This window comes from Camellia sinensis, chromosome 9 (genome assembly GCF_055761805.1).
Source record: "Camellia sinensis isolate YWXY chromosome 9, ASM5576180v1, whole genome shotgun sequence".
In the NCBI taxonomy this organism is placed as follows: Eukaryota; Viridiplantae; Streptophyta; class Magnoliopsida; order Ericales; family Theaceae; genus Camellia; species Camellia sinensis.
Genome location: NC_138969.1, coordinates 74,212,689 through 74,236,531, shown reverse-complemented (window position 1 = coordinate 74,236,531; position 23,843 = coordinate 74,212,689). Strand labels below are relative to the sequence as shown.

Below are 23,843 nucleotides of genomic sequence, written 5' to 3'. Positions count from 1 at the left end.
GAAATCTTAATGTATTGAAAAGTTATATTTTTGTTTACTTTCATTATCCAAATGTATGTTTTTTTTTCTGCCTTATGAGATTCCTTGGAAAAATCTTGATAACGTTTTATGAAAATTGTATTGCATCATTTTTATTTTTATTTTGTATAAATTGAAGTCCAATTAAGCTCTTATGTTTAGTATCTTTATTTTGAACCCTATTGGTAGGAGCAAGTTTTATAACTCCATGGTATTGGTATACTCATTGGGCTTTAGCTCATTCTTTTAAATAATTTTTTTTCAGATTCATAGACTTTTGTGTGGCTCGCCTCAACTTGGAAGACTAGATTTTTTTTTTTGAAGGATCACAGGTGGGCATCTTGTGGTTGAGGTTTTGCTTAGGGTCATTCTAGGATGTAAGCTTACCCTTTTTTTTTATGAAGGAGGTTGATTGTAAAAATTGCTTATGAAGTTGGATGTATTGATGGATTCGTGATTAGTATGTATTATATTTTTTTGGGAGGAAATGCTTGGGAACTATCTTGTAGCATGATAATATTTTTTTGTCTTTGAATAGATCATCTCATATATGTTAGGCAATTGAAAGGTGCTATAGCGTTTGAGGTGCACCCTCTTGGCAGGGTTTTGCCTTGCCAAGATTGGGTCGTTACATTTTTGGTATCAGAGCATTTGGTTATGAATCTGTAGACTAGTTATTTTAGAATTAAAGTTGATAGGGTATTGTAGTTAGTAATTCGATTAGTGATGATGTTTAATAGCGATCTAGTATTCTAAGTTTTAATTGTCTTGTTATACAGGCGTGTATGGCAAGGCGAAGAGTTCATAAGAGTCGCCCCCTTATGGAAGTACTTGAGGCTGAGCGAGAGCCACATCTTAGTGTTGGAAATGAAGTTCCACCTCGGGTTCAGGAAGAAGAGATTGAACATGAATCGCATAATGAGCAAACTCAAGAGTCAAGTACCAATCCAGAAGTGGGACATTCAGATAGAGTCGTACCACCAAGGGTTGACACAGCTCCAGCATTTTTAGACCCTAGTGTGCAGCGCCTTTTAGAGTCAATGGCTAGCCTAGCGGAGAGGCAGACTCACATCCTTGAACAACAGAATGCAGCACAGTCAAGGCCATTTGTGCAACCTACAGAGAACCGCCTCACCGCAATTGAGAGGTTCAAGAAGTTGGGGGCTCCATCATTTTCTGGATCGCCCAATCCTATGGAGGCAGAGGCCTGGTTAAGGAGGGTAGAGCAGATATTTTCTGTGATGGAAGTATCAGACGAGCAGCGAGTTGCACTTGCTAGTTTTATGCTGGTGGAGGAGGCTGAATATTGGTGGGAGGCCACGCAACGCCTACTTACGGCAAGTGGCACCGGAGGATTGACCTGGAACCAATTCACTAAGGTTTTCAATGACAAGTACTTTCCAGCTACCTATCGGTATGAAAAAGAAAGAGAGTTCCTTCGGCTAGAGCAAGGGGATTTGACTGTAGCTCAATATGAAGCTAAGTTCATTTCTTTATCTCGTTTTGCCCCTTCGTTTGTGGATGATGAGGAGGTCAAATGTCGTCGTTTTACAGATGGGTTGGATTTGGACATCAAATCTCGTATCCGAGTATTGGGAATAACTAACTATTCAACCTTGGTTGATAAAGCCTTAACAGTTGAGGAAGATGTCATAGAAATGAAGTTAGCGGAACAACAGAAGAAGCGCCACCTTAGTTCATCCCATCATGAGAACACATTTAATAGACCGTCAAAAAGAGGTGGTCATGGTTATGGTTCAGTCAAGAGCTCTAGTGCATATCAAAAAAATAGAGAGCATCCCACCCCAACCCAAAGCATTTCTAATCAGCGTCATGGACAGTCTAGTGGGACATCATCTCAGTTTACTCGAAGTGTTTGCAAGCAATGTGGGCGGGCACATACAGGTGTTTGTCATGCTGGTACCGACTTGTGTTTTCGTTGTGGCCAGAAGGGTCATTTGGTGAAAGATTGCACAGTTCCTAAAATGACTAATTTGGGAGATACACGAGCTTGCTTCAATTGCGGACAACCCGGACATTTGGCTAGAGATTGCACACGAACTGCTTTATCTGCTAGTACTGGAGTTGGTAGTAATAAAATTTCAGGTGCCGGCCGAGGGGGAAGCCGAGGAGGAGGTCAGGTTGGGACTCGATTTGGCAAGCAGAATAAAGGAGGTGTTCAATCCGATAGACAAACCTCGCAGGGGAGAGTTTTTGCTTTGACTCAGCGGGATGCTCAGGCTAATCCGGAGGTGGTAACAGGTATTATTTATGTGTTCAGTAGGGAGGCACATGTACTTATTGATCCGGGTTCTACACATTCTTTTGTATCTCTATCATTTTCTTTGCATGCTGATAAACCTATTGAACCTCTAGGCTATTGCTTATCCATTACTACTCCTATTGGGGATTGTGTTATAATTGAGGAGGTATATCGAGGTTGTGTATTACAGTTGGGAGATAGGGAGATGGTAGCGGATTTATTGCCTTTAGAGATGCTTGATTTTGATTTGATTTTGGGAATGGATTGGTTGGCTTCTTACCATGCTTCGGTGGATTGTTATAGGAAAGAGGTAGTATTTTCCAATTTTGGGGAACCTGAATTTAGATTTTGTGGAGATCGATGTGCGTCCCCATCTTATGTTATTTCTGCTATTACCGCTAGAAAAATGCTTAAGAAGGGGTGCCAAGGATACTTAGCCTATGTGATTGACTCCGAATTGAGTGGTCCAAGATTGGAGGATATACCAATTGCGTGTGACTTCATAGATGTTTTTCCTGATGAACTACCTGGATTACCCCCAGATCGAGAAATTGAGTTTGCTATTGACTTAATTCCTGGAACTGCCCCAATTTCTAGTGCACCTTACCGTATGGCCCCAATGGAACTTAAGGAGCTTAAGATACAATTGCAAGAGTTATTGGATAAAGGCTTCATTAGGCCAAGTGTCTCGCCTTGGGGATCACCTGTGTTATTTGTGAAGAAAAAAGATGGCACCATGAGATTGTGCATTGACTATCGGCAGTTGAATAAGGTCACGGTGCGTAATAAGTATCCTTTGCCGCGTATAGATGATTTGTTTGATCAACTTCAGGGAGCATGTGTGTTCTCCAAAATCGATCTCAGATCAGGGTATCACCAACTTAAGATTAAGAAAGAAGACATAGCGAAAACTGCTTTTCGAACTCGCTACGGCCATTATGAATTTCTTGTTATGTCTTTTGGTCTAACTAATGCCCCCGCCGCATTTATGGACCTTATGAATAGAGTGTTCCAACCATACCTTGACCAATTTGTGATTGTATTTATTGATGACATACTTGTTTATTCCAGGAGTCAAAAGGATCATCAACAACACTTGCGGGTGGTATTGCAGACCTTACGAGAAAAGAAGTTGTATGCGAAGTTTAGCAAATGTGAGTTTTGGTTAGATCGTGTCGTATTTTTGGGGCATGTGATTTCGGGTGAAGGTATTTTTGTGGATCCGAAGAAAATAGAGGCTGTGGTGAATTGGGATCGTCCTACTAACGTGACCGAGGTGAGGAGCTTTTTAGGGTTGGCAGGCTACTACCGTAGATTTGTAGAGGGGTTTTCATTGATTGCGGCACCATTAACACATTTGACCCGTAAGAATACCAAATTTGAGTGGACGGAGAATTGTGAAAAGAGTTTTCAAGAATTAAAGAAGCGATTAACTTCTGCCCCAGTGCTTACTATTCCGTTAAGTGGTGAAGGATTTATTGTTTATAGTGATGCCTCTCATCAAGGGCTCGGTTGTGTGTTGATGCAACATGGAAAGGTAGTGGCCTATGCATCTAGACAATTGAAGAACCATGAACGCAATTATCCCACCCATGATTTAGAGCTCGCAGCGGTTGTTTTTGCTTTAAAGTTGTGGAGACATTATTTATACGGGGAAAAATGTGAGATATATACTGATCATAAGAGTTTGAAATATTTATTCACACAGAGGGATTTAAATTTGAGGCAAAGGAGATGGGTTGAACTGATTAAGGACTATGACTGCACCATTAATTATCACCCAGGAAAAGCTAATTTGGTGGCCGATGCTCTTAGCCGAAAATCTACAGGGAAATTAACTCACATTCAGGGCATTCAATTTAGTCTCTTACATGAAATAAAATCTATTGGAGTTGATCTAGCAGTTGGGAAGTCGGGATCCTTGTTAGCTACAATTAAAGTGAGACCTTTGTTAGTGGATCGCATTCGAGAAGCCCAAGGGAAAGACTCAATTTTGGAGAAGACCCGAGCTCGAGTGAAAGATGGTACTCTGTTAGACTTTATTATTAAAGAAGATGGTGTGTTGATGTTTAAAAATCGGTTATGTGTTCCAAATGAGCCCGAGATAAAAAGGGAGATATTAGATGAGGCCCATAATTCACCTTATGCAATGCATCCGGGGAGTACAAAGATGTATCGAAATTTAAGAGAAAGTTATTGGTGGCCAAATATGAAGAGAGAAATAGCAGAATTCGTGTCAAGGTGTTTGGTATGTCAGCAGATTAAAACAGAGCATCAACGCCCAGCTGGTTTACTTCAACCTCTTCCTATACCTGAATGGAAATGGGAGCATATTGCCATGGATTTTGTTTCGGGCCTGCCTCGCACACAGAAGGGGCATGACTCTATTTGGGTTGTTGTGGATAGGTTGACCAAATCTGCACACTTTTTGGCTACTAAGAAAAAACTTTTCACTTGATCGATTAGCAAAAATTTATGTGGATGAAATTGTGAGATTGCATGGTGTGCCGGTATCTATTGTTTCAGACAGAGACTCGCGCTTCACATCCCATTTTTGGCCTAGTCTTCAAAATTCCTTGGGTACTAAACTGAGATTCAGTACAGCTTTTCACCCCCAAACCGACGGGCAATCCGAGAGGACAATTCAAACTTTAGAAGACATGTTGAGAGCTTGTGTCCTAGATTTTCGAGGTAGTTGGGATGAACACTTGACCTTAATAGAATTTGCATATAATAATAGTTATCAATCAAGTATTGGGATGGCTCCCTATGAAGCTTTATATGGGCGAAGATGTAGAACTCCAGTATGTTGGGATGAGGTTGGAGAGAGAAAATTGTTAGGGCCAGAGATTGTTCAAATTACTACCAATAAAGTGCATATTATTCGAGAAAGGTTGAAGGCGGCTCAAAGTAGACAAAAGAGCTATGCAGATAATCGAAGGAGAGATTTGGAATTTCAAGTGGGAGATCATGTATTTTTACGAATCTCGCCATGGAAGGGAGTGATGCGATTTGGTAAGAAAGGCAAACTAAGTCCAAGGTATATTGGGCCATTTGAGATATTAGAGCGCATTGGCAAGACTGCTTATCGTTTGGCCTTACCACCTAGTCTATCTCGCATTCACAATGTGTTTCATGTATCCACATTGAAGAAGTACATGCCTGACCCATCACACGTGTTAGATTTCCAACCAATCCAACTCAAGGATGATTTGTCTTATGAAGAGGAAGCCATAGAGATTGTGGACATGAAGGATCAAGTACTACGTTCCAAGACCATACCACTAGTAAAGGTATTGTGGAAAAATCATGCTTTGGAGGAAGCTACTTGGGAGCGGGAGGATAATATGAAAATTCGATATCCACATCTTTTTCAAGGTATGAACTAGACTAAACAAACGAATAAATTTCGTGGACGAAATTTTCCTTTAGGGGGGTAGAATTATAATATTCCCAACTTTTCATCTAGAGCCAAACACACTCCTATGTTAAACTCCATTTAGGATATCTAAACCCAACTCCAAACTTGATGGTAGGTGTAACCAAACACCCCATTTCAACACAAAAAAAAAAAAATTAGAAGTGCAGATTTTTTTTCTTCATTCTTCATTCTCTAACTTCTCTCTACTTTCTCTCTCATTTTCCTTTACTTTCTTGGAGGCCAAACACCACACCTTTGCTCCACCCTTACACCACCACCTTGACCCACCATCTCCACCACCTCCGGCCACCTTATCTCGCCGGAAAATGGGTCCGGTCGGCACTCCTTGAATCCATCCGAAAATAACACAATAGAAGCACAAACTCTAGATTTTTCTTAATCTTTTGAAGAATCAAAGCATGGGATTTATTTTCTTGATGGATTAGAGGCTTGTACTTGGTAAGAATCTTTCTCTAAAAGTTTAGTTGAAGGTTTTACATATTTTGAGTTAGAGATGATGAAATTTTTGTGTTTTAGATCTATTATGATTTGGGGTTTGCTTGTTGAATTTTATACTCTCAATTAGTTTCCATGAATGTTTTACATGTTTAAAAAAAAAAAAAATGGTCAATTTGATGGTTGATTTGGAGATTTAGATTTTTGGGTTAATCTAGGGTTTGAATGTGATGTAAAAATTGGGGATTTTGGTGTTAGGGAATTTATATGTTGAAATTGAGTTGATAAATGATGGATTGGGTATCTCTATGTTCTATGGAGGAATTTTATAAGTGATTGAAGAGATTTTACTTAAGTTGTTGAGTTTATACAAAAATGTTGATTTTTGACTTTTGTAGTAAATTGATGGTGGTATTGTGCATATAAATTGATTGGATATTTAAAAAGTTACTAACTCAAAGATGTTCAAAGGATGGGTGTTATGGAGATTGGATAAGTTATTTGTTTGGGTGATTTAAAGTTGGAGGAGTTCTTTAGCTTGCCATTCCTTAGCATAATTTTATTTAGGATCATTTTTGTAGATGTTGTAATTTTCATTGAAAGCTTTTCCTAATTTGAGATCCTATTTACTAATTGTTAGGATTGGAGGAAGGCATCTCTCCACCTCCTGGAAATTAATTTGTAGAGTTTCAAATCTACACTTTTGCTATTTTTGGAGGTGAGTATACTTACCATGGAAATTACCTTACCTCTATCTTTATTACAAAGTTTGAAAATAATTTTTGAATTAAAGGAAGTGAATGATACATTTCATCATGATATATGTATAAAAAGAAAATCTATAAATTTATTGAGGCCAAGGGTTGAGTTTTAATAAAGATACGATTTCATTTGTATAATGAAGCATTAATTTTTTTTATGAGAATTTATTTAAGTTGAGTCTTTCAAATTTTATGATGATGATGATTGAATGACAGTGAAATGTTATGTGAGGGTATTTATTTTATTGATCATATAACCGAATATAGCCTTTGGGGCCACAAGGGCCAAAATGCTTTGGGGTCCTGGGGACCGAAATGTTTTAAGGACCATAAGGGTCGTTGTATGTATAAGGGGTCCTGGGGACCGAAACATTGAAACAAGAATTGAAGTGCTACGATGACATGAGCTATGCTCCTATGGTTATGTTCTGGGTAACGGTACCGTCACCACCTAAGTCGCGAGGTAACGCGACCCTAAGGCTATGTGGTGGATTGTATGATGGACAGGAAATCTTAATGTATTGAAAAGTTATATTTTTGTTTACTTTCATTATCCAAATGTATGTTTTTTTTTCTGCCTTATGAGATTCCTTGGAAAAATCTTGATAACGTTTTACGAAAATTGTATTGCATCATTTTTATTTTTATTTTGTATAAATTGAAGTCCAATTAAGCTCTTATGTTTAGTATCTTTATTTTGAACCCTATTGGTAGGAGCAAGTTTTATAACTCCATGGTATTGGTATACTCATTGGGCTTTAGCTCATTCTTTTAAATAATTTTTTTTCAGATTCATAGACTTTTGTGTGGCTCGCCTCAACTTGGAAGACTAGATTTTTTTTTTTGAAGGATCACAGGTGGGCATCTTGTGGTTGAGGTTTTGCTTAGGGTCATTCTAGGATGTAAGCTTACCCTTTTTTTTTATGAAGGACGTTGATTGTAAAAATTGCTTATGAAGTTGGATGTATTGATGGATTCGTGATTAGTATGTATTATATTTTTTTGGGAGGAAATGCTTGGGAACTATCTTGTAGCATGATAATATTTTTTTGTCTTTGAATAGATCATCTCATATATGTTAGGCAATTGAAAGGTGCTATAGCGTTTGAGGTGCACCCTCTTGGCAGGGTTTTGCCTTGCCAAGATTGGGTCGTTACATGGAGTTTCAAGGCGCATCAAGGTTTTTGAATTTTCATCGGTGGGTGTTGAACAAAAAAGTTCTGTTTAAGCAACATTATTTTTTATTGATGAAGTTACCTTGACTTGCAAAAATGGGTTGGGCAAGTACTTGGGACACATCATTTGATAAATCAAATCTGTATGAAAACCTTCTGGTTTAAGCAGCGTCATTTCTAATGTCTCTGCTGGCATCATAGCCTTTCTATAGTGGTCCTAGAGGCATAGCTGGTTTTGTTGAATTTTTTATCTAATTTTTTTCTCAATGTTTTTTGTTCTTTTGGAGCTGCAAGTTTTATAATGATTTGTGGTCTATTTGACATTAAAAGCAAATTTTTATGCTTGCCTTTCATAATGATTTACCCTAAGTTTGGCAGTTCCCAAATGCAAGTCTCATTTATATGGCCTTTTACATGTCTTGTTTAACAAATTTTAAGAGCTTTGGCCAAATTAGCTAAATGACCACTGCCATTGAATTTCAAAAGTTCACCAAAGAAATACACTTAAATATACATGATATAAAACTTTTTTGAGTTAAAATCTTTTAAAACAAAGTTTGTTGATAAATATGGAAAATATTTTAATTCCAAGTATCACAAGGTAATAATTGTTGTTATCTTACTTCGCAGTTGGTGAATGAATCAGAAGATGTGCAATTTCCTGTTGTGGAAATGTCCACACGCTCTAAACGTAGTTGCTTAAGCTGGAGTAAGTGCACGACAAACCATATAGCCAGTAGTGATTATGAGGGAATAGTGACTGTTTGGGATGTAACTACTCGTCAGGTTGTTGCTCTTCTCTAGAGTTCTCTGTTTTTCATTTTCTTTCAGATCTTAGTATGAGATGTACTCACAGAGACATGCAACACTCTTGACCTATTTTAGCCCAATCTTGTCTTTTTCAGAGTGTTATGGAGTACGAGGAGCATGAAAAACCGAGCATGGAGTGTAGATTTTTCACGCACTGAGCCTTCAATGCTTGTATCCGGGAGTGATGACTGCAAGCTGCTTGGAACACAAGAAAACATAGTTTTCTTCAACTTGACAAGCAGCACCCTAATCTACGACCCAAACAAGAATTTTTTTTATGAACATAGTAGTTACAGATGCTCGAAAGTTGAGGTAGAACAGAGAACTATCTGGAAAACTTCTGACGTACTGAATATAAAATCAGATGACAGCTTTTGGCAAGGGGATTGTTGAGCCATTTGTCTCCGTTTTAATCTGTTTAAAAGAATTTAAGGGGCTTTGAAAATCTTTAAAAGTTTGGCAGGAGATTGTTTTCTCTGTTCTAATTCCAATGATGCAGTTGTTTTAATCTGAGGGGCTTTCCCAATTGGACCCCATAGCTTTTGGCAGTCCCATTTTGTGTCAAAGTTTCAAAATACAAAAGATTAACAATCACTTTTCCATATACATATATTTAAGTACAATCCCAATTCCCATAAAAGTTACGCAAATAGGGAAAATAGCATTTTTTAGATCTCTTATGCAATGAAACTTTGCTTATATGTGCATGGTCAATCGTTCCACACAAAATGGGACTGAGTAAAAAATAAAAATTTAGTTGGTGCCATTTTTGTGGCGGGAGTTTGTTATTTATTTGTTTATATTTCAGTATCTTGATAGGTCCTTTTTCAGAAATAATAATTAAATAGAGAATTTTAACACTATTCAAAAACTAAAGGTTTGATTAGTTAGTATGTGCTTTTAACAGCTCATGGAAAGTAACAGGCTAACTTCCCATTTTGTATTTATATCTTACTAGCCTATCACCCGTGCTATGTACGGAATAATTATTGATATTTATATTTGTTTTAGATTTTTTTAATATATAAATTATGTTTTTAAAGATTTTTTATAAAAGTAATTTAACAATCTTATTACTAATCATAATGTATGGGAGAAGTTGAAAAGGGTACTGCAGTAATTATACACTGATTGTATCTATAATTATTTGTTTGAGGGGATTTTAAATGCTGATCAGAGAATTTTGACCAAATCAATAAATGCAGGCATGTGGAAAGACATGTGGATTGAAAAAAGTTAATAAATGCTAATCAGAGAATTTTGACAAAATCAATAAATGTTGTGTTTTTTTTTTTTTAAATAAAAAATTTAGAAAATTCAGATTGGAATATTGAAACTCTCACAAGCCTTGGGGGTTAAAAACCCCATTTTTAAATGTCTTCTTTTTTTGCTTTTTTATATTATATTAAAGTTTAATATTTTGATAATAATCATATGTGTTAGACTTTTCAAGGAATTAAATGTCTTTTTTTATTATATTATATTAAAATTTAATAGTTTGATAATAATCATATGTGTTGGATTTTTCAAAAAAAAAATTTATGCTTGTTCTTAATGCATTCAAGTGTTATTATGAGGGATAATAATCATATGTGTTGGGACTTTTTAAGGAATTCACATGTGTTAGATTTCAAAGAATTTTTTTTATGCTTGTTCCTAATACATTAAAGTGTTATTATGATGGTAAGACTTGGGAGTTGGGAGAAGTTAATAAATACTAAGATTTTTTTTTTTTTTAAATCAAAAAATCAGGAAATTTAAATTGGGAGATTGGAGCTCCCACAAGGCTTGGGGTTAAAAATCCCTTTTTTGCTTAATATATAATATATAGTATAGATATCAGTTGCACTATTTGTGTGCTCTTTATATCCAACAGGTCAAAATTTGGTGCACAAATCAGGAAGCAAGTGTTCTTGATATTGACATGAAAGCAAATATATGTTCTGTCAAGTATAATCCGGGATCTAGCTTTTATGTTGCAGTATGTCCCTCCCAATTTTTGTTCTCTCTGGGCAGTAGTGAACATAGTTATGATCTAGTATGATTGAGTTAAAATCATTGACTTGAGTTTATGATACATGTTTGGCAGGTGGGTTCTGCAGATCATCACGTTCACTATTATGACTTGAGAAACGTTAGCCAACCGCTGCATGTTTTCAGTGGACATCGAAAAGCTGTTTCATATGTAAAATTCCTGTCCAGCAATGAACTTGCTTCTGCATCTACTGACAGCACATTGCGATTATGGGATGTTAAAGAAAATCTGCCTGTAAGTTTTAATGCCCATGACAATTCAGTTTCTTTCGTAAAATAAAATGTCAATTTTTTTTCTTGATGTTGACCATTTATTGTAAATATAATGGCAATTAAACTGGAAATAGAGTTGTCATAAGTTAATAGAGCTTCCTGATCACCTCCTATATGTTTTTGAGGGAAGAATATGCTGAAGTTTATTAAGTGCTGGAATGAGAACGCTAGAATGTATATGTCTGAGAAAAGGCAAATCAATGTAATTTCTATGGAACATTTATAAATTATTTATAACTGTCCATTCCCATTATGAAATGTGATTGCATTAGCTCCAATTTGGACCGTGGCATTTGAGGAGAACACTTTGATTTATAGATCTAAAGTTTTATTATACTGCAAATCAATTAATTTGGTCGCCTTTCCTTGTTTTTAAATCTCTCAGCTGCGCACATTTAGAGGCCACACGAATGAGAAGAATTTTGTCGGTCTCACGGTAAACAGCGAATACATTGCTTGCGGCAGTGAAACAAATGACGTTTTTGTCTATCACAAGGTTGTTATATACTTGATAAAGTTGGTATGTTCATTATCTAATCTTTCTTATTCTAATTCAGTTTTGGGGTTCACTTGCAGGCTATTTCTAGGCCTGCAGCTTGGCATAGGTTTGCTTCTTCAGATTTGGATGATGTTGACGACGATGCAGGATCAGGGTGATGCTATGGTATATTTAGGTGTACCATATATTTAGTTATGAACTTATATGATTTTATATCATAACCTATACCATATTAGTCATAACTATCACCATATTAACTCATAATTTAGTTATATTCAATTATTTACTTATACCATATTACTTCATAACCAGGTCATTAAAAGTGACCTGCTAAACAGGTCACTTTTTATAGTTATGAGCTAAAATCATATTTCTTCATAACTATAATCAAATTGATCATAACTTAGCTATAACTACATCTCATAACCAACACCATTTTGTTCATAACTAATATCACATATTTCATAACCACATCTCATAACCAACACCATTTTAGTCATAACTAACATCACATATTTCATAATCATAATCACATATCTCATAACCAACACCACTTTGATCATAACAAATATCACATATCTCATAACTATTGATCACATATCTCATAACCACATCTCATAACCAATCCCTTTGAGTCATAACCAACATCACATATCTCATAACCACTAGTCACATATCTCATAACCAACACCTTTTTGTCATAATTAATATCACATATCTCATAACCACTAATCACATATCTCATAACCACTAATCACACATCTCATAACTACTACCCACATACATCATAACCACATCTCATAACCAATCCCTTTGAGTCATAACCAACATCACATATCTCATAACCACTAGTTACATATCTCGTAGTCAACACCTTTTTGTCATGACCAATATCACATATTTCATAACCACTAATCACATATCTTATAATTAACACCTTTTTGCTCATAACCACATCACTTTGATCATAACCAACATCACATATCTCATAACTACTAGTCACATATCTAATAACCAACATCACATATCTCACAACCACTAGTCACATAACCAATATCTCATAACTCATAACCATTAATACATATAGCATAACCACACCCTTTGACACCACTTTGCTCATAACCATTACCCACATATCTCATAACCATTAACACATATAGCATAACCAAATACCCTTTGACACCACTTTACTCATAACCATTACCCACATATCTCATAACTACTAACACATATAGCATAACCAAATACCCTTTGACACCACTTTGCTCATAACCATTACTCACATAACTCATAACCACTCATAACTATTACCCACATATCTCATAACCACTAACACATGTAGCATAACCAAATACCCTTTGACACCACTTTGCCCATAACCATTACCCACATATCTCATAACCACTCATAACCATTATCCACATATCTCATAACCACTAACACATATACCATAACCAAACATCCTTTGGCACCACTTTACTCATAACCATTACCCACATATCTCATAACCACTAACACATATAGCATAACCAAACACCTTTTGACACCACTTTGCTCATAACTATTACCCACATATCTCATAACCACTCATAACCATTACCCACATATTTTATAACCACTAACACATATAGCATAACCAAACACCTTTTGACACCACTTTGCTCATAACTATTACCCACATATCTCATAACCACTAACATGTATAGCATAACCAAATACCCTTTGACACCACTTTGCTCGTAACCATTAGCCACATATCTCATAACCACTAACACATATAGCATAACCAAACACCATTTGACACCACTTTGCTCATAACCATTACCCACATATCTCATAATTAACCACTAACACATATAGCATAACCAAACACTCTTTGACATCACTTTACTCATAACCATTACCCACATATCTCATAACCAACATCACATATATCATAACTACTAATCACATATCTCATAACCAAACACTCTTTGACTTATAACTATACCACTCTGCTCATAACCAAAATCACATATCTCGTAATCACTAATCATATATCTCATTACCTTTACCCACATATATTATAACCACATCTCATAACTAGCACCCTTTGTTTCATAATCAATATCACATATATCATAACTACTAATCATATATCTCAGAACCACTACCCACATATAGGGGTATAAATTTAGCCCATGAGCTCGCGGCACACCCCAAGTCCGCTCGTGCCTTGGGTAGGCCTAACTAGGCTTGAGTCTAAACCCAACCTAAGACCCTGAGCTATGTGTTCTAGAGCCAGACCCGACCCTGGTGTGTTATGGAGTGTGACCCATCCCGTGAGATCGCCCCGAAATTTTCTTTCCCATCTAGCTCGACCTGACCCCAATGGCTCCTTGCCCCCATTGTCAGTGCAATGGTCAAAATTTTAAATCAAAACAATTTGAAAGAGTCATATAACCATTAATTCCACCAACAATCAATTTTATTTATTTTTATTTATATATATATAAATTAACTCCTCCCTCCCAAGTCCTATAAATACCACCCCTCTCACATTTTATTTCTCACAACAAATTTGTCTCTCAAACTCTCATTCTCTCTAAACTTTCATACATATACAAATCTTTGGCCGTAGTTATGATTTTATCAATTTGTACATATCTTATAGAACTGTTGAAAATGAATATTATGATTTTGTTGTACTGTTTTGCTATCTCAGCTCTCTTCATCTATCAAACATCTCTCTCATTCCTTACTGTCACTGTAGATATCTCCGATGTTCCTTATCGGAAACAACACCATCTTTGACATTATTTTCACAGACGACAAGTCCGTTCAGTCTCTCTTACTCATATTCCCTTTCCTTTCGCTCTATTGGTTAATTTTCTCTAACTCTCATTTTCTGTTCCATGGCTATAAGTCATGGATTAAATTATTTGATTATTGTCATTACATTCTGTGTTTATCTGTATCATTAGAGATCCCGATTGGTGATTAAATTATTTAAAAAATTTAGATGTTTTTGTTACACCAATTAGTGGATAGTTACATAATTTTTGGTTAATTTTATGAAATTTTGGAAATTAGTTACGACATTTGTGATTTTCTAGAATTTTAAACAATTTCGTTACGCCAATTAGTGATGCAGTTATGTATTTTATATTTTATATCACAAAACTTTGTGACTTGATTACAATATTATGGTATGTTTGGTAGCTATTCCGTTTTTAGTTTTCAGTTTATATTTATAAAAATTTTAAAAGCTGTAAAAGGCCTGTCACCTTTCTTTATCCTTTTCATTGCTATAAAAGGCCAAGACCCTAGATTGAGAAGGGTGTACCAACTGAACTCTTCAAGATGAAAAAAATAAAATTCTCAAATCATAGAACATCGATGATAAAAGTAAACAAGAGGTCGACAATAACAAGGCATGCTGCCAATTAGTTCCAATTGACGTTTTGGTGGCAAATGCTACTGTGCAAAGAATTGTCAGAGCTAAAATGATGGTTTGGCCATTTTCAAGAGAATATTTTATGGGAAAAGACGATTGAATAATGGCATTCAATTTTCTATATGCACTTGCTGTTGCGCATTTGCTTCGAAAATGAGCGAAAACACTAAACAAAATGGCTTCATAGCCTTTGCTAGAAATTTATACAAAACAAATATCCATCAAAATACTAACAGATTTAAGTCCATACAACAAAACAAATATTCATCAATCATCGTTTAAGAGTATTTATACAAAATACTAACAAATTTAAGTCCTCAAATTTTTTTTAAAAAAAAAATCTTAGTTTAGCTCCAATATCACCTGCTCGATCATAGCAACTATTACCCATAGCAACACCTGTAAAAACAAATTAAATTGTCGTTAAGGTTTGTTCACTTGAAATTTATGATTCAAATCATAACAAATTGAATTTTGATATATTTGTCATTACACACTCTTTTTTCATTTTGTTTTCGTAAATTATTTATTTTCATAATCAAGTTGTAAACATCATTATTAGTTATGGCATCAAAATGTTCTAGCTAAAATCTATCTTGGCATATCAAGAAATTAGAATTAAGCAGCCACATAAAATTTGCAAAGCAAATGTAAGCAAAATGAACATAATTTGAACTGAAAAGATGCCATAAAAGTAATCACCTAGAGACGTATCCGCATCAATGAACGCTGAATTTTGGACGACTTGTGCATCGCAACTACGCAAGTCATTAACATCCTTGCTCAACTGCACTGGAGACGTATCCACATTAGTGACAAAAAGTCGTCTCTTCACAGGGTGGGTCTTACATGGCCTAATATTATTCCTGGGACGCTTCGGTGTAAAAGGGGTGGGAGTACCAATTGGATCATAATCATCCTATTCCTCAAACAAATTGCTACCCACTTGTCCCGTTTTATGATCGTTTTGGGGGCAAGTTCTCCTTGTGTGGCCGACGACCCTACATTGTCAAGTAAATCACCAATCATTAAAGAGAACAAAAATGTCAACACTACCTCACAATAACAAAATTAAGACACAAAGCACAATATAATGTATACCTGCAACACTGGCATCGCCTTGGCTTTCGAGGTTTAGCCATGTAGGATAACCCAGTATTCCCCTTCGTGTTCACTACTTTCGAATCCCCAACCCCAAATGGCGGCAGTGAACTTTTTCCTTCATCAACATTAGTTCCCTTGGCCATGCAAAGCTGCTTCATCCGACATGTCATAGTGAAAAATGCATTCCTAGCCTCTTCAAATCCTTCAGATGTTTGTGAGGCATAGTAACACATTTCAGTAAAAGAAGAGCAAAGTACCCCAAAACGCGTCTCCTGTGTGAGAGTGCTAGAGAATTGGGCTTGGCAATGTTGTTCACCAACCTTTCTTGCTTGCTTTGTCCAACGATACATCACACAACTTGGGAGAATTTCAGTCATGTGTTCGCATTTTATCACAGAAATCATGTGGCTGCAAGGAAGTCCAAAGAACTTAAACTTTTTGCAACTACATTTCATTATGCTAGTTGCGGGATGGTATGACACTTCCCATGTGGAACCAAATTCAGTGTACTTTGAAAATTTGTATATGCGATGATCGAACTCCTCTTTCCTTCCATCAAAAATCAACAATGCTTCCTCAATTATTTCATTACGGAACATTAAGAACAAACGCCTGGTAAAGATGGTTGCTGCATGTTTCTCTAGAGGCTGAAGTGTTGTGGTAAGACAAGGATCACTGTTGTCAGTTTTTGCCTCGACATCCGCTTCTTTGTTCCGTAATCGATAAAGGGCCATGTCAAAACATCTAACAAATTCGAATAGTTTCAGTTTTCATTTGAGGCACTCATTGAAAAAAGCATGCATACCCTCACAACGCTGACTACTCTTCATTCTAGCAAAAAAATGACCACGCAAATATGACTGAGCCCACATGCCTTTGTTGTTGTAGGTGTCTGATACCCACTTGTTATTTTGAAGGCCATATTTTCTGACCATCTTACTCCAAGCTTCCTCAAATACAACCTCATTCGCATCAAGATCCATGAGATGCTTGAAATGTCCTTCAAATCCATCGACTCGAACATTTCGCTTGGCATTTCTGTGCATATGCCAATTACATAGACGATGCTTGGCATTTGGAAAGACGTTTTGTATTGCCTCACGCATGGCCATATCCCTATCTATCAACACTGACACCGGTCTTTTGTTATCCATGGTTTCTAACAACTTCTGCAAAACCCATGTGTATGTTGCAATTGTCTCATCAACAAGCAAGTTGCATGCAAATATGGTGGTTTCAAAATGGTTATTGACCCCGACGAAAATAACAAAAGGTTTGTTATATGCATTCGTTTTATAAGTCGTATCAAAGACCAACACGTGACCAAATGCAGCATAGTCTAGGCGAGACCTTGAATCTGCCCAAAACAATTTGCCAAGCCGGTTCTCTTGATCCTTGTCATACTTGTAAAAGAAGTAAGGGTTAGCATCAGCTTTTGCACATAAGTAAGCCAAAGCACACTCCGCGTCACCACCCATCATTTCTATTTTGCGCTCGGCTTGAATATAATTGTGCAAATCCTTGTGAATAAAGCCCACATTCGCGAAAGACCCAGATTGTTGATTACGTGTGTGTCCATGTTATTTGGTGTTGCATTATGTTTTTGGAATAGGTGTTGGTCACCTGCCACAACCCTTGTGTTAGAGGTTTGGAGTATGGCTCGCCACGTGGCATGCTCAGGGTGTTTGTTGGGTGCCACAACATTGGTAAGTACACTAAGGCTTGTTGTACTTTTTGCATTGAACTGAAACAACCCATTTAAAATGAATGACCCCAATGTGGCACCACACACACTGATTTAAACACATGAACCCAATAAAAACATTGAATACGAATGTGCCCAACACAGACAAATGGCCTCGGTGTGGCACACCATACAATTGAACTGGCATATGTACACAACATAGCTATCCTAACACGCAATCACCAAATACAAACCATGCCTTCAGAATTCCAAGAATGTCGACAGCGGAATTCCAATTCTCCGTCAGTCCGACACACAAAGCACCTCCCACACACCCCGTCACAACAATCACAAAACCCTAACGTAATGGAGGAAACATCTTCTACTACAATTTTTGACTTGCCAAATATGCACAACTAATCCCACCAAAAACATCCTAATAGAAAAGGAAGGGTATAATTGACCACTAAATGTTACCAAATAAGAGAAATATGATCAAACGGGAAGATATTTCCCCACTAATAGGACTAAGGAAAATGACTTAGACCCCCAGCTGGGGGTGCTGGGGGTCGTCCCTGATTGGTGCAAAAATAGTTTTTTTTTTTTGGATTTCAGCCAACCACACGCTGCCACGTCACTGGGGGTGCCACTGGGGGTCGGAAGCAATGCCCATAGGACTAATTAGAACAACAGATGCAACGTTGGGACCAATTGGTGCAACTGTCTGTTGGATGGGATTTATCGGTAAATATCCCAAAAATTTAATTGAAAAAAATATCCCAACAGTTCTATAACATATGTACAAATTGATAAAATCATAACTACGGCCAAAGGTTTGTATATGTATGACATATTAATGCGAAAGAGCCAGAGTTTTGAGATAAATGTATTTACTAGATAAAGAAATGTCACCAAAATGAATAGTGTTGAAATAGACAAAGAAAATAGTGACGAGTTCAAGGATCTATTGCAGAGACACAAGAGTATAGAGAAGAAGAATCCAGTGAGGAAGAACTATCAACGATGGTCGTTCGATGATTCAGCGAAATAGAGAAGTCTGATTAAGAAATAGAGAGAGCTCAGGCACAACTAGGACAAATCAAGAGAAAGAAAATTGAGTGGAGAAAAAAATGAAGAAAAGTTGGGAAAAAAATTTAGGAGAAAAATTATTTAGTGCAACAAAATAAAATCACGTCATAGATAATTTTTATCAGCATATTTTTTATTAAAATTTAGTTAAATTATATATATATATATATATATATATATATATATATGTCTATAAGTGTATATAGATATTTTAAAAAGTATATCGTTTGTATATTATTATTTCTATTATCTTTAATGAAGATACCATGACTAAAAATAAATCTAAAATAGAGATAGGTGATCAATTGCAATTGTCACTTAGGGATGACACTTCAAAATTAATTGAGAGAGTTGAGAGTTTAGAGAGAATGAGAGTTTGAGAGACAGATTTGTTTGTGAGAAATAACATGTGAGAGGGGTGGTATTTATAGGACTTGGGAGGGAGGAGTTAATTTATATATATATATATATATAAAATAAAATAAAATAAAAATTGATTGTTGATGGAATTAACGGTTATATGATTCTTTCAAATTGTTTTGATTTAAATTTTTTACCATTGCACTGACAAAGGGGGTAGGGAACCATTGGGGTCGGGTCGAGCCAGATGGGGAAGAAAATTTCGGGACGAGCTCACGAGATGGGTCACACTCCATAACACACCAGGGTCGGGCCGGGCTCTAGAACACATATCTTAGGTTGGGTTTAGCCTCGAGCCTAGTTGGGCATATCTAGGACACGAGTAGACTTGGGGTGTGCCACGAGCTCGTGGGCCAAATTTACACCCCTATATGTGGGTAGTGGTTATGAGATATATGATTAGTGGTTATGATATATGTGATATTGATTATGAAACAAAGGGTGCTGGTTATGAGATGTGGTTATAACATATGTGGGTAAAGGTAATGAGATATATGATTAGTGATTATAAGATATGCGATTTTGGTTATGAGCAGAATGGTATAGTTACAAGTCAAAGGGTGTTTGGTTATGAGATATGTGATTAGTAGTTATGATATATGTGATGTTGGTTATGAGATATGTGGGTAATGGTTATGAGTAAAGTGGTGTCAAAGAGTGTTTGGTTATGCTATATGTGTTAGTGGTTATGAGATATGTGGGTAATGGTTATAAGCAAAGTGGTGTCAAAAGGTGTTTGATTATGCTATATGTGTTAGTGGTTATGAAATATGTGGGTAATGGTTATGAGCAAAGTGGTGTCAAAGGGTATTTGGTTATGCTATATGTGTTAGTGGTTATGAGATATGTGGGTATATGTGTTAGTGGTTATGAGATATGTGGGTAATTGTTATGAGCAAAGTGATGTCAAAGGGTGTTTAGTTATGTTATATGTGTTAGTGGTTATGAGATATGTGGGTAATGATTATGAGCAAAGTGGTGTCAAAGGATGAGGTTATGCTATATGTATTAATGGTTATGAGTTATAAGATATTGGTTATGTAACTAGTGGTTATGAGATATGTGATGTTGGTTATTAGATATGTAACTAGTAGTTATGAGATATGTGATGTTGGTTATGATCAAAGTGGTGTGGTTATGAGTAAAAAGGTGTTAATTATAAGATATGTGATTAGTGGTTATAAGATATGTGATGTTGGTTATGACAAAAAGGTATTGGCTACGAGATATGTGACTAGTGGTTATGAGATATGTGATGTTGGTTATGACTCAAAGGGACTAGTTATGAGATGTGGTTATGATTTATGTGGGTAGTAGTTATGAGATATGTGATCAATGGTTATGCGATGTGTGATATTTGTTATGTTTAAAGTGGTGTTGGATATGAGATATGTGATTATGATTATGAAATATGTGATATTAGTTCTGAACAAAATGGTGTTGGTTATGAGATGTGGTTATAACTAAGTTATGATCAATTTGATTATAGTTATGAAAAAATATGATTTTAACTCATAACTATAAAAAGTGACCTGTTTAGCAGGTCACTTTTAATGATGTGGCTCAATCCTAGCCATTGATTTTTTATGTACCATACATTTTTTTGAACAAAATGTACTATAGACTTTCCCTGCAGGATCATACTTCATTAGTGCTGTATGCTGGAAAAGTGACAGTCCAACAATGCTAGCTGCCAATAGTCAAGGAACAATTAAAGCTCTTGTACTTGCTGCTTGAATGGTAAATTGAATTTCCTTTTGTTTGCATGAGTCTGTGGATGCATTTGATTTGGGGATGGCTATTGCCAGAGGAATACACAATAACCCAGTTCTTAATGTACAATTGATAAAAGCACCGGTTGCTATGGGGAAAGCCTGTGGTGCTTCGGCAATAGAGCTGGCATTTCATTTTAGTTCAATATTTTCAATTCATATTCCCCACAAAATCCAATTTTTGAAGATCTTGACTATGGCTTCAACTTCAGAGTACAGCGCCTTGTTTTAGTTTTGGGAAATGTGCATTTAAATGAGAATAATTCAAAATAATTGCACTTTCATGGAGGTGCAAGTGAGCCTGTGTCCAGGGCAAGTGAAATTTGTGGGATGGGACAGCTTTTCATTGTTGCCCACTGAACATGGCTGCTTTGTTGTTTCACTTGTTTGTTAATTTGAACATTTTGCGAACACATAACCCTCTTATGTCTATGGAATGTGGTTGGCAGACATTGAATAATCCCAGTGGTGGAGGAACTAACCAACTAGCTTCTTCTGTGATCCCTACGTGTGGTGTTGTGACACAACATTGGTAATGAAGTTTGATCTTGCATTTCGCAGCAATTGTAACCCCGTAACTATTGTTGGGTAAGTAGCTGCACGTTCATTGAGGTATTTATGGTCATGAAGTCAAGTTCGTTCCTGCAAACAGGTCAGAGCCTTCGTTAAAGAAGTTAAGTTTGAAAAAGATGGCCATGAAGTCAAGTTATTTAGATGGATAAATGTAAATCCAAGAAAGAAAAAGAGGGAGATTGAAGAAAGAAATGTGTGTGAAAGTCAATTAGGAGACTTGAAAACATTGAGAGCATCAAGAGCCACGCTGCCACGGTGAAAATGTCTATGGAAATTCCATGTTACATAGTAATATGTTGTGTGCATAACCATTGATTGTAAACATTATTTTCAGGTGAATTATTATTATTATTATTATTTTTAAACCTATCTTATAACAGAGGTACAGAGATGTGAAATTGTCATTAATTACTAATGGACAGTATGTATTTTGTAAAGTATGATCTCTACCAATTGTATACTATTTGGTTCCAAAATGGAGATGTTCTGATCTGAAAATGTCATTATTTATAAAATTTTCATAGCACACCCATTACCAATTATTTACTCTCGTGCTGGACTTAATTCTATTTTTTCAAATGGGTATTCACACTAGTCTTCAAAGCCCATTTTGCCTTTGATTTTCAGGCGATTGCGAGAACAGTAAATAAGCTCCTTGGGTTCAACTGCAGTTCTGAACAATTTTAACCCAAAAACCAAAAACAAAAAAGGGTGGATTTGATAATCGCAGCATCTGCGCTTTTTATGAAAATTGAGAAAACCATCAAATAGATCCATAATCATCTGCAAGGCATGTTTAATTTGCATATGCTAACTAAGTATGCTAGGTTTTTATTCTTGGCAATTTCGTTTGACAAAACTCCTTTCAGTTGTATTTGTTTTCGCACCTTTTATTTCAGTGACGCTATGAGTTTATTAGATGCGAATTCAACCCGAATCGTGCTTTTGTCAATTTCCATGGATCAAAACCGAGGGTGTAACAGGATCTAGTTTTCCAGATTTTCCAATTTTGGTCGTCCCGCTCGAGCGGGGAAACTGACGCTCGAGCGAGGATTGCAAGCTCACAGCATCTCTGTTTCGCCTGAAAAAGTACTGGATGGTGTGATTCGACGCTCGAGCGTGGAAACTTCCGCTTGAGCGTGAAGCCTATATGAATCACACAATTTTGTAGCCTCCGCTCGAGTGGGAATTCCCACGCTCGAGCGGACCACGCGAACACAGATTCTTGGATTTCTATAAGGAATTGGTTTTCTTCCAAAACTAGGATTACTTTGGATTTCTATAAGTAGTTAGTTTTCTCCCAAAACTTGGATAACTTCTCCAGATCTTCTTTTTGGGTTCTAAGGTTTATATCTGGGAATATTTTGCTAGTTTTCTTTTATGTTTTTTTATTGAGTATTCAACTTATGGTTTTAGAAGCATACATCAAAGATTTGTTTGTTTATTCTGCATAAAAGAGAAAGTTGTTCTTCGGTGGATTCTGAAGAATTCGAACCTGAAGCTTTGGTGAATTCTGGAGTGGCTAATCGTCAAGACAATTCCGAGGTGAAGACGGGGTTGGAAGAGGCACATAGAGGTTGGTTCAATTCGAGCGTGAATTCGCTAGGTAATTAAAAGTATACCTGTGTAATTCCTTTATATTTTCTTCGTGGATTGTTTTGTGGCTGTTGCCCGTGGTTTTTTTTATCACAATTGGAGGTGTCCAATTGTGGTTTTTTCCACGTAAAATCGTTGTGTCGATTTGTCTTGATTGTTTGATTGGAATTGTTATATATTGCTTAAAATTGATACATAATCACAAATCAATATCTAGCGGATTTCTAGATTTTTCAAAGTAGATAGATGTAAATCGATTTTTTTCAATCCGTCTAAGTTTAGATAGATGGCGGATAAGAGATCGATTTTTTGAAGCTCATAGACTATGACACTGTGATTGCTAAGTGTTCTATGGCACTTCAGGTTCAGCCCCAATTGGTCCAGGCCCTTCTTTGGAGGGCTAGGGCATTATTGGAAAATATGAAATGGCGATGCAAGATGTGCATGCACCATTGGGAG

At 36.4% G+C, this 23,843-nt stretch overlaps 1 protein-coding gene across 5 annotated transcripts; it reads left to right on the top strand.

Moving 5' to 3' along the window:
- Nucleotides 1-967: 967 nt before the first annotated feature.
- On the top strand, nt 968-22,314 carry LOC145798659 (E3 ubiquitin-protein ligase COP1-like). 5 transcript variants are annotated; one of them, XM_082887118.1, is made up of 10 exons: nt 4,865-6,161; nt 6,799-6,876; nt 7,710-8,117; nt 8,725-8,880; nt 8,980-9,216; nt 10,781-10,885; nt 10,994-11,173; nt 11,597-11,707; nt 11,788-11,862; nt 21,085-22,314. In XM_082887118.1, exons 4-10 carry the CDS (start codon nt 8,767-8,769, stop codon nt 21,178-21,180), a joined length of 918 nt encoding a protein of 305 aa, XP_082743244.1. In that variant the 5' UTR covers nt 4,865-6,161; nt 6,799-6,876; nt 7,710-8,117; nt 8,725-8,766; the 3' UTR covers nt 21,181-22,314. The 5 variants fall into 5 exon arrangements, with proteins under 5 accessions (XP_082743242.1, XP_082743243.1, XP_082743244.1 ...); XM_082887119.1 differs by lacking the exon at nt 6,799-6,876; XM_082887120.1 differs by lacking the exons at nt 4,865-6,161; nt 6,799-6,876; nt 7,710-8,117 and having other exon boundaries at nt 8,742-8,880; nt 9,000-9,216.
- Nucleotides 22,315-23,843: the final 1,529 nt, after the last annotated feature.

What these genes read in the sequence shown, in the direction of transcription:
- LOC145798659 (XM_082887116.1), top strand. Translation starts at nt 1,059, where the DNA reads ATGGCTAGCCTAGCGGAGAGGCAGACTCACATCCTTGAACAACAGAAT. An exon ending in TAATCCGGAGGTGGTAACAG is followed by an intron (nt 2,281 to 6,798) that starts GTATTATTTATG and finishes ACTAATTGTTAG; the next exon opens with GATTGGAGGAAGGCATCTCT.